Source organism: Cariama cristata, unplaced genomic scaffold (genome assembly GCF_000690535.1).
Source record: "Cariama cristata isolate BGI_N322 unplaced genomic scaffold, ASM69053v1 scaffold7827, whole genome shotgun sequence".
Lineage (NCBI taxonomy): Eukaryota > Metazoa > Chordata > Aves > Cariamiformes > Cariamidae > Cariama > Cariama cristata.
Genome location: NW_009627060.1, coordinates 77927 through 90170, shown reverse-complemented (window position 1 = coordinate 90170; position 12244 = coordinate 77927). Strand labels below are relative to the sequence as shown.

The 12244-nt window shown below is 33.9% G+C and overlaps 1 protein-coding gene across 1 annotated transcript; it reads left to right on the top strand.

Annotated features, from left to right (window-relative positions):
* Positions 1–341: 341 nt before the first annotated feature.
* On the top strand, positions 342–11584 carry LOC104164849 (guanine nucleotide-binding protein G(i) subunit alpha-1-like; the record flags this gene model as incomplete). The annotated part of the gene is made up of 5 exons (XM_009704301.1): positions 342–555; positions 2353–2481; positions 8405–8534; positions 9707–9860; positions 10784–11584. Coding segments are annotated over 5 exons (818 nt in total), but the record flags the coding sequence as incomplete, so codon positions are not given.
* Between the last annotated feature and the right edge of the window lie 660 nt (positions 11585–12244).

Below are 12244 nucleotides of genomic sequence, written 5' to 3'. Positions count from 1 at the left end.
GTCAATATACATCTGCATTTCTGAAGGTTCTAGTGTGCACTGTCACCATTCTATTCAATTTGTGGTATTTGATAAGCAAATAAGGTTAACTTTAGACTTGAGCTCAAAATATGTTACTACTTCTGTTTATAGAAGCTTAGTTCAATTTATAAACAGATCAGAAGCAGCTTTATCAGCTAATGAGAAATTTAGTTTATTAGTCTTTTCCTGTTCTTGAAAAATGTGGGAATTAATATCCTATGCAGAACACTAAAACGAATTTTCCTTCACATTTTTTTGTTTGGTTACATTCACATTTACAAGGTTAAGAAAGTAACTCATTTGCTGAATATGATTCTTAGGCACTCATACTTCTGTTGTATTTCTCAATGCTTGTCTTTCTGATTACATCCTAAAGGATGATGCTCGGCAACTCTTTGTGTTAGCTGGAGCAGCAGAAGAAGGATTTATGACTGCAGAGCTTGCTGGAGTTATCAAGAGACTGTGGAAAGACAGTGGAGTTCAAGCTTGTTTCAACAGATCTAGAGAATACCAGCTTAATGACTCTGCTGCTTAGTAAGTACTATGTGACAAACAGGATTCTCTTTGTCTTGTAAGTAGTAGCTGAAGGAATATGAGGGAAGTCTCATCTTTTTGAGGAATTCTGCTCCCATGTAGATGGAAAATGTAGAAGTATTGGGACAAAGATACTGTCTACTTGGGTGAAAAAGCTCAAATTAAGCTTCAAGATTGGAAAGGGAGAGGTGTGGTATAATTATGAATTTGAGTCATGTTCTGACCAGTTGTTTCATCCTCTTGAGGAAGTCAAAAATTGCTTTAAGGTGCTTTAATAGGATTTTTATTATACAAACATGACTCAAGTACCTGTTCAGTATATGAATATGTCCAGGAAACTTGGTTGCGTGGTGTGAATGCGTATTACCAAGGATACCACTTCTTCAGATTCATAATGGAGTTTCTCCTATGGTTCAACATGCTGCATTTTCTTTGTTAATTAACAGTCTCTGTTAGAAATGTGTTGAGCAAAGGGAACAATCAGGATGTGTCTTCTATGCTAGGGTTCTTCATTAAAAAAATAAAATAGTAAGGAGTCAAGGGTGTGAGAAATAAGATGTGATGGCAACAAGTAATGGTAAGTCAGTCAAGGAAAAGGGTCCATTGAGGGAGAGGTAAGGTGGTAAAGAATGGCATAGCAGTGATACTGGCTTTATAGGGCAATTTTTAAAGCTTTATCATTCTGAATTAATTTGTTGTTTGAAGTTTTGGGTTTTTTCTTTCCTCAAACTAAGGTACTTCTGTTCTTTGGAATAACTGTACATAAATAAACAGCATGCAGGTGAGGTAACTGTGAGAAGACTGTAGCTGCAGTAATGTAATTATAGGCATGCTAAATGAATAGAAATGTGATCAAATTGTATTGAAATAACACTGATACTTCCAGCATGATTGTTACTTGTTTGCTGAAGTTGTTCTAAGGGTACGGAGGGTAGATGGCAACAAACTGAGCTCATGATGACAGATCCCTTGACTTAAGAGGTGGCACTTTTATAAACTTTCTTCCATATGGAGCACTTCATTTGGAGGATCACTTACTTTCCCCTGGTAATCCCCTCTGTTCTATTTTGGTTTAGATACCTCTGCCTCCCATTTCATAAGAAAGCTGTTTTTCTTGTCATAATGTTGTATCCTTAATAAGTTACGGTTACACTGAAAGAAGGAAATCATACCTTCCCTATTTACTATGGGAAAAGCACAAGTAAGATTTGTATGTTTTTTAGAAAAGCTGTGCTGCTTGGCCTGCATCACAACAATTCTGGCACTGAAAGTGTACTATTGTAAAAAATGAGTGCAATTAGAAATTCTCAATAGGAAGTTAATTGTTATGTATTAAGCATTTTCTTAAACACATTAATTCTGACCAAAACACTGAGTTGTTCTTTTCATACTTATTATCAAATCCAGGGTAATTTTGGGCTTTGGTTATAGTTCAAAGTAACTTGTTCAGTAGGTTACAAAGATGGTGTTCTTCTAGTTAGTGCAAATAACATCAGTGTATGTGGAACCATGTTTGCATTTTGGGATTTCAAAAGAAGAATTCTTTGTAGTGGAGTCAATTGCATAAGTTTTCTTTCTTCTAGGATGAAATATCTTTGTACCGCTAAAGCTTATTTCAAAAAACCTTGGAAAACTGAGGGGAATAATGTGTCTTGTTTTTTGTCTTATCTCAGAGGAAGCTATTTTGTAAAAGTCAAGCAGAATATAATGAATGGACCTAGAACTTCTGTAATTCTTTGTAATTATCTTGTTACTATTTTATGAATAACTGAAAGCAGTATTTATTTTTACCTTCAGTTACTTGAATGACTTGGACAGGATAGCACAAACCAGCTACATTCCAACTCAACAGGACGTTCTCAGGACTAGAGTGAAAACTACGGGAATAGTGGAAACTCACTTTACTTTCAAAGATCTTCATTTTAAGTATGTAAATGATGCTGCATGTTCATCTGTCTGTTACAGTTTCTGTAAAGTTCTAGAAAATGGACTTTCAGTGATGTAATTTAACAAATTTGTCTAACCACAACTTTGATTCCCTCCCCCCCTCCTTTTTTTTTCTCCAAAAAATTCGTCATGCTTGTCTCAATTTTCTGAAGGGATGTGGGAGTCATTGGAACTCCTGTAATAACTTAGAATAAATATGTAGATATTAAGTAATAAATGCTTTGGTTTTCTTGGAACCTTTTTGTAAAGATATTTTATATGTAAATTAAATCTCAAAATATTCAGTTTTCTGACATGTTAATAGTTGTTCTTCTATGAGATTCTTCCCTTTAAATTCAGTTGAAGAAGCTGGAGGCTTATAAATGTTTGGTGTGTTATGAAAGAGTAAACTCATTTTCTTGAAGAACCGAATTCAAATATGTATTGTACTTTAAGATAGTACTTTATTTAGTGATGAAAGAATGTGACTTATGTTTCCTGTGGTGTGGGATTTACAAAATATTGTTAATATTCTGAATGTTTTATATCCAAAGACATTCATGATGAAAGCATAGAATACTAGAAATATAATATTATTCTACCTCCTACTGATCAGGAAGAATGAGAGAAAACCCAGTAAAACTCGCATTGGGTCTGCATTTAGATTGGACAGAGATTGTTGTCAGCATGTCTATACAATATATTTGTTTAGTATCTTCATGGAATTTTTTTTTTTCATGTAAATGCATAGCAAGTACTATAATATGGATGCTTCAGGGCCATCAGTGCTGTGGAAATATATTTTGTTTTCCTTGTTTTAGGGTTTTAGTATACAAAATTCATATTCATCCATAAAATAATAGCTGGTAAATGGGAATGAATCTCTTGCAAACCTAAAGAGAATAGTCCTTAGCCAAGCCTCAAGAGAGGTCTTTAGTATTCTGAGGAGCTATCTGTTTTCTCACTCACTTTCTAATGTTTCTTGTTCAGTTCCCTATTGCAGATGGATTTAAATTCTTCTACACTCTCAATGAGTTTGTATGCAGATAGCTACTTCCAATCTGTACTGATTATTAGGACTGTTATAAGGACCATATGAAGACAGTCCTATAAAGTGCATTACAGGGGATTGTAATGAGTACACTTCTATAAAATATGTACCTTTAAGACAGGCCTTTGAAAATATTCAGCAGTAATGTACATTTGAACACCTGTACAGCAGGTATTTAAATTTTAGGCACCTTAGGAGATGGGCTTAGTGAGTTATTGGAAGGACTTGAAGAAGTATACTTCTACATAACATTGAAAAGAAATTTTAAGATGAACTAAAGGCATAAAAGGCTTGATTATACCAAGATGAGGGTACTTAAATATGACTAGCTGTGCAATATTGTGTACTTCAATTTTTTTCATTATCTTTTCTTTCCTGTTTTGCTGTGTGTGTGTGTAGATTATTTGAGGTTGAGCCTCATTTCAGCCTTCTCTGTAAAGCGCTTAGCATAGCTTTGATTATTGATTCAATCTAAAATGCAAATAGCAAGTCATCTTCATCCTGTTTCTATAGACTATTTCAGAAGTTGAAACTGATTATTTACTACTTTTGTCTTCAAAGAACATCTTATTTTGTAGAAATGTTCTGATAATTTAACAAATTCTTATGGAAATCCAGGTTTTAGTGTGAAATTACCAAACATTAATATTAGAATTGACAGAAGTAACAACTAGAATTTAGGGTATTATTATTAAGGTATACAAGTATGAAATACCTTGCTATGGGTACAGCCATCACTAATTATTTGAGAAGTAAGCAGGAGTAGGTGGCTGACTTGCATTTATGTAGGTTAATATCCAGAGACTTCCCTTTAAAAGATATCTCTGAAGGTAAGGAGTACTTCTAAGGAATCTTTTTTTCATTTTTAAATGCTAACATGAGTAATCTTTGCAATGTTTTTAAGATGGCATTATTCCATTCCATGTAAACGGGCAATGAGCATTGTCACTTGCACAATAGTATACCTAAGTGTGAGACCACTTTAGAGGTTATGAAATTTCTGACAGTTTTTGATCAGAAAGCGAAGGATCTTTGTTTTTCTTCTAATTTGTTTCCTTCTCTATGTTTACTGTGGGGTTTTTAAAATAAAAATCTAGCAACTCAGAACACTTGAAGATTTCTAAAAATGACAATTGTAATTGAATCCCTTGAAGTGAAATTTATTTAGTCATGTAGTACACTAGCATTGAATCAGTAGGGTTTTTTATCTACCTGCCGCCCCCGCAGTCTTACAGCCCAGGGAAAACAGGAAAGGGATAATGAAGAATAAAGGTTTATTTTAATAATAAAAAATACAGGTTGATTTTAGTAAGTGTGTAATATGTGAGAATTCTCAGATACAGATCATATTTTTGTAAACAGTCACCCTGCCGCAGAAAAAATATTTGTCATTCAGAGACTTTCACAAGGCTGGGGACTGGAATGAAGAACTTGTATAACCTTAAAAAAAGAAGTGAAAGCAATCATCATAAATATCCGGTGTCCTTTTGTTCTATCTCACATTTTGTATGGGTACTGGAATCATGTTCTTTGCTTCAGTAGTCTGAAAGAAGCAGAATATATCAAATCTGGCAACCCTAGCTTTCAAAAACATACTGTACTAATGAAAGGACCTTGCGTAAGTCCTTAAATGTGTATAATTACAGATAAACCGTTCAGAAAGCTACCCATTTAGTATAGCGAAGTAACATAGCTTAGTAGAGTGGTGACTGGAGAAGTGTCTTTAATGTTTTACATTTAGTTCAGTTAAGTTAATTTGTCTTAACGTGGCATAGTCACCTTGTCATCTCATTGGAGAAGTCCCTTTAAATAATGGAAAGTCATTAAAGCATTTCTCAAATACCTTCATTCTTTAGATAGGGGGGGGTAGATTCAGCTGTTAGAAACCTCAGTTCTTTCAGCGCTGCCTTGTATTTCTTTCTAGTTCATTGTAGACTCTGACTTACCTTGCGTAAGCAAAATACGCTTCTTTTGAGTAGTCAAACCATGGACGGTACTATGAATTTTAGCACCTGAGGCAAGTGCTTAAAAGATGAGCTTGCACACAACCCTTTGTGTACACTCTCCTATATTGGAAGATGGAATCTGTAAATCATTCTTCCAAAACTTTTTAAAATTTATCTGCAGATTAAGCAACTTCTATGACTGTTTCAGAGTTTTGAAACTATGACCTAAAAGGCCTCAGTATCACTTCTAACAGGGCAGATGGAAAGCTTATAAACTTTAAGACCACTCTGTTCAGAATGGCTAATTTTTCTGAAAGATACTGGCAGCCTTTTTTTTTTTTTAAATTTTGTGTGCCAAATAGTTTTCTTTTTTCTGTATGCCTGTATTTCTCTGTACTGATATTGTATGGAGAAGAAGCTTCATTACATAAAACAATCCATCAGATTCTTATTACTTGCTGTTGAGGTGTTCACTGTGCAAGTGTGGTTCCAAAACTTCATCCAGCACTAGATTTTAGCATATAAAAATTTCAGAGATGCGTGCAAAAGGATGGTTTGCATAAAGAACTGGGAGTTTGTTAGGTGCACTGTTAGAAAGACAACCCCCAAAAAAGACAAGCATCACTGGTAAAATACACCACTGGCAGAGAGGCTGTTCTGAACTGAAGCAAACATTTCTGGCTAAAATCAGTACCTGAGGATACAAACTGGAAATTACACTTCTTTTATGTTCTAGAAGTTGTCTGCTGCTTTTTTCCCTCCCTTCCCAAGATACATGCTGGCAACATAGTCTAAATAAGCCAAAATCATAAAATGCCTCTTGTGCAGACCTATTTTCTTTACATATTTTTGCTGCTCTTTGAAAGAATATTTTTTTACTACAGTTTTTTGCTAATATGGAAAGTTGTGCCATGTTGTCTTATACCTCTCAGTTACTGTCTTAGTAGTAATATTTTTGCATTGAGCAGTGACATGATACTGTTGAACTAGGTGAGATCCATGCAGATTGATATTACAGTACTGCGGTCACTATAAAGCATTTAATTTCTCGTGTTCCTTATAAGCTGGTGTCCACAAAAAATTTTCTCGTTCAGTTTCTCAGTTAAATTTTCTGTCTTGTATTCTGCTCTGTCCTATAAAGAATGAGATTTGTTGTTGTTCAAACCTGCATGCCCTACTGTCTACCAAAAGCCCTCAATGTGATAGCCTTATTACTAATATAATTCTGAATGATTTTAGGCCATGCTGGAATATCTTTACAAGAATTATAACTATACATCTTAATTGTTCTGGTCTGGATTTCTCTTCCTGTTTGTATGATATTTTTACCCAAATAAGGCTTTCATGATAGAGCTGGCCATTCTACTATTTACAGCGAAGAGGATGGAGATGTAGGAACTGGCCTGTTCTTTCTCTTCTCTCTTTCTCCTCCCATTTGAACATTTTATACTTGCTGAATTCTAAGGTCTTTTTTTGTGACAATGTTAAAATGACTTGTGAAAATCCCTGAAGACAAGAGTCAGGCCTCTTTTAAAAGGACTAATTACATTTACTTGTAAGTAGGAGGAAAAATTAATTTTTTGCATGATAGAATATTGACTAATATAGCAAGGGAAGTAATATGTGACGTATTTGCATTGTTTTGAAGCCATAAGTCATCACAAGAATTTGAGAATGTAACAGACTTCTTTTTCTATGATAGGAAAGAGACGGGTGGAAAAATTCTGTGTTCTCTTTCTTTGAGAAGATCCTGTGATGTATATATCACTTAATTTCAGGATACCGCCATTTGTCTGCTTTTTATTTTTTTTTGATATTGGGTCCCATCCCCCTACCCCATGATTCACAGTTCATTTTATCAGGATGCTATTTATCTGGCTTGCAAAATACTTGAAGCTCCTAATGATGTGTAATGAAAGTTCTGTCTTTCAGAGTGGCTGTAGCCCATAATAGTTAGAGGCCAATTAAAGCATTTAGATAGCAGAGAAAAGCAAATCCATTCATGAAAAGCAAATCCATTCATGTCGTGCTAATTTGCGGATCCTTTCCTGTTAAATTCTGGAGTGTGGTCTTTTCCTACTGCTTTATTTCTGCTAAGCTAAGAATTCAAAAGAAACAGGACTCACCTTTATAACTCAGTTTTCACACTGAACTGCATTTCCAAAAATGCATGTATTAGAGGGGAAAATGATTATTCATATTATGTAATGCTTATTTTGTCTTTTAAGAGAATTTTCAAAGTAATTTTAGCATCTCTGAAAAGAATCCAGTTAAACATGGACAGCTGAAAAATAGATCAAGTTACAGTTTGGTTTAGGCGAGAGAGGAGCTGAAACTTACCAGGATTTAGAGATTCCAGATTAAATTTGAGAAAGTAAAAATGAGATTTTATGTATTTATATTCGGAATAGTAAAACAACAACAATGAAGTCAGTGTACTTGTATCCAGCTTCTGTAGTATTGCATTATTTCCAAGTATTAAAACAGACAGCACTCTGCTCTTAAAAAACCTTATATTGTTGATCAGTACCTTTTATTATTTTAGACTTTTTATTCATTTGGGCTAAAGGTTGAATAACACTTTCATCTAGTTTACATTTATTAAAGCTAACTCTGTGTATTTTTATTTTTTAAAGATTACAATTAATTAATGAAATACAGCATTGTAAATAATCAGTTTTGTTTCACTTTCATCTCTCTCTTTCACGTGTTTCATAAAATGTTGTTTAGGAAGGCTTTTAAAGCTTTATTAAAATTGGTTTTTATATTGAAACATTAAATATTAATAAATGTTGCAGATTTTTATGCCTCTTTTTAAATTTGGTGGTCAGACTTACACAGCTGATACTTTCAGATTCTATTGATTAACATTCAGAAAGCTAGAAATCCCAGAGTTCATTCCCTGCTTTGCATTTCTGTTTTGCAGAATGTTTGATGTTGGAGGCCAAAGATCAGAGCGGAAGAAGTGGATTCATTGTTTTGAGGGTGTTACAGCAATTATTTTTTGTGTGGCTTTAAGTGATTATGACTTGGTCTTGGCTGAAGATGAGGAAATGGCAAGTACCATAATATTGAAGAAGGGAATAGTTGTTGGGTAAAAACTAAATAAGTTTGAAAGGAAAACTATAAATACATCTTTTAGAGGATTACTGCTTTATAAGAGGTATGGGTTTTGTGATAGAATTCATGCTTTCAGGTTTCACAGTACTTCCTCATTCTCAGAAAGAATACTATGAGACGAGTATTCTTTTCAGCCTCGTGTTTTAAAGGATGCATAAATTAATGACGATAGATTGTCAGTAATACACATTTTAGTATCTTTATGAATTGTAGAAGTATGTAATAAGAAATTGCTTGACTTAACTGTTTCTACTTTACCATATGTTCTGTTTTCCTTTCCTTCCTCAGTGTTCAGGTTTTGTTTCTTTCAAAATGTGTTTCTCTAATCTCTTTCCTTTGTTGCAGAAATTTTTCTTTTCCTTCTCCCTTCCAACCTACTCCACTCCTGTCTCCCCTTTGAAGGTGTGACACCTCCCATTATCAGTATGCAGAGTTCATGCTTTTTACTATCCAAGTGGTCCAAAGTCATGCTTATCTGTTGTGTGTAAATCATTATCAGACTTCTGTGGTCTTCCTCATGTTCTGCAACTTCTTACAAAATATAGTTTGGGGAGGAAATTAAAAATCTTTCTAGCATCCTGCTACTTAAATGATTGGAGCTTGGCCAAAGAACTTACATGTTGGATAATTTTTCTACAGAGTTAAAAATTACGGTAAGAGGAAAAAACCCTGCTCACTTGATTCTCTAGTTGTGTAGAACTATTTTTTTTTCCTTATACTGGAACCTCAGCTAGGTGCAGAATTTGATTTTCAATTTCCAGAAGATCTAGTCAGTATAAGACAAATTCAGGTAATTCAGCAACTCATGTAGAATATATGTACTACAGAATGTCAAAACACACCAAAAAGTTCTAAAATATTAAACAGCTTAAACCTGGAAATGAGGAAAAGAAAATGAAAAAGTAGTTGCTTAAACTCTACTTGTGAAAGTCGTCTTTGTAGTGGTCTTGGCCTCTCTCTTGTTTCCCTGTGGTAAAGTGGGATTCTGTGTGCTAGAAGCTTAGTTTTGTAACTTACCTGGTTCATTTGTAACTAATGAAAAATACATATCCGGATTTTACTACAGAATTCCGATAAAACACAACAAGGTGTTTTTTTCCAATTACAGAATCGGATGCATGAAAGCATGAAATTGTTTGACAGTATCTGCAACAATAAATGGTTCACAGACACTTCTATTATTCTCTTCCTGAACAAGAAAGATCTTTTTGAAGAAAAAATCAAAAGGAGTCCTCTCACTATTTGCTACCCTGAATATGCAGGTATTGGAGGGGGGTGCAGGTGGCAAGTAATTTTTGGTAAAATTACCTCATTTTCGATGCACAAATCCGAAGGAGTTTAATAACTGTAGGTATCTAAAATATTTAAATGAAATAAAGTTTAGGATGGGGGGGCTTGTTTTTATGGATCACAAATAAAATAGTGCTAAGTCAGATTCATCTTCTTAACCAGGTGAAATAATGCTGGTTCACTGATAGCATTCACATGTTTATGCTGCAGCTCTTCTCAGCCTAATTTATTTAGCCCATTCTTTTTTCTGATAGCCTCCTATTTTTGTACTTAGATGTAATTTTTTTCACTAGTAGGGATCCCTAAGGAAGCATGAGAGTTTATTTGAACAGGGAGTGTATATGCATGTTAGAAGTAGGTGGCTTATTCAGGTAATACATAGCAAAAGAAGATGATTTCATTTAACAAGTCTTGGCCTTTTTATGCATCATTTTCATTATAATTTCAGACTATTCCATTGTACAGAAAATAGCATGTTTGAAGTAAAAAGCTTAGAAGAAATATGTATACCAAATGTCTTTGAGTTTGGGAAAAACTCAGACCTTTTAAAAACATAAAAACTGAAAGCAAGTAATTTGAATGAAGGAAACAAAATGTCCTAATCTGGGGAACAGTGATGGGTCATTAATGACTTGCTCCATCTGCCACTGAAGTAAATGGAAAGGCTCTTCCTGCAGCTGGAACTGAATTGAGTCCTTAGTTTTTGTTCTTAAAAATGTGTCCAAAAGGTTTCCTTCAAGGTTTATTTATGATGTCTTAAAGCAATGCCTGTGGAATTACTCCTTTTCAGGTTTAGGTTAACTATTTGCAACGAACCCCTTCCTTCAAAGATACAATATGCATCTTGCTCTTTCTCAGTTTGAAACCTGCTTACTGAGGAATTTTCTCCTTCCAGGGTCAAACACTTACGAAGAAGCAGCTGCTTACATTCAATGTCAGTTTGAAGATCTGAACAAGAGAAAAGACACGAAGGAAATCTACACTCACTTCACGTGTGCCACAGACACAAAAAATGTGCAGTTTGTTTTCGATGCTGTAACTGATGTTATTATTAAAAATAACCTTAAAGACTGTGGCCTTTTCTGAGAACAGACAAAAAGTGGTTAAATGGTAAAATTACATGCGTGAAAACAGGACTTAGGCGTTTGGAATATGCCCATGCTGTGTAAAACCTGCATAGATATACTTAATTATCTTCTATTTTATTTCTAGGTTTGGAGAACGACTTCGCACAATTCTAATCTGATTCTTTTCGAGGTGAAAGAAATACAAAATACATTGTGCTGAATGATAGATCAGTACTGTACTTGCCTGTTTTAACAGCTTTATTTATGTTTGTCTTGTAAATTTAATTAGTTAACACTGAGATGTCAGTTGATTGTATGTAAACTTATAATTGTAGTAATGTATTTGTATAAACGTTGAACGGAATATTTTAGTAACTTGATGTCCTCTAAAATTTCCATGTTTTATGAAGATACTCTTAGAGGAGACATACACTTTTTGCCTTTGGATTATTTAAACATCTTGTAATATTAAATTTTCTTTTCATCTTAAGGGTGCATGCTGCCTTATTCCTCACTTTTGTTGGTAATACTGTATATGGCATTAGCTTTTTTGATATTTAAACAGCCTTGTACACCTTCTGAGACTTAAAGAAACATAACCAATAAAACTTGTTTTTTGCCTTAAGTTTTGAAAAAAATCTTTTTATAAATTTAAGATAAATGCAAAGATTATTTTTTAAATTTAAATGAAATCCACAGTTTATGAAATCTGGGCTTGCAGTCTTTGCAGTGAAAATGTGGCAACACTAAGAAATTTAATTTTAAGGTTCAACTATCATTGAAGCTGATGGAAATGCAAAAAGGAAGTTGTTAAAACCATTCATATAAATAAAAAAAAATAATCTGTGAAACTGTGGTCTTCACTCAGTGGGATGATTGGCAAAATTACCTTTGGGGTTTTTTTTATAGACCATTAGCAAAGGCTGGACTTCAGAGTAATATTTTTTCTGCTTCAGAACTAAAATCATGTTCTCCTTAAACTTTTTGCTATTTTCTGGTAATAAAACTAGTTTGATAATTTAGTAACCATAGAAATACCAAGTTCTCCCATGAGACATGGCATAGTGGCTTCACAGATTAAAGCAATTTGCTGTTGTATATAAAAAGAATCTTCAGTATTTTGGATAGGGTGTTTTAGTGACTTGCAAATGCTGATTCTTTAATTTCCTCTTTAATTATAATTAAAGTCTCATAGTTTCTTTAAATAATAAGTTAAAGAATATTGTTTTCTTCTGGTTATGCTTTCTTTATTATGTGATTTGCTGTCTTAGGTACATATCATCCTTTGC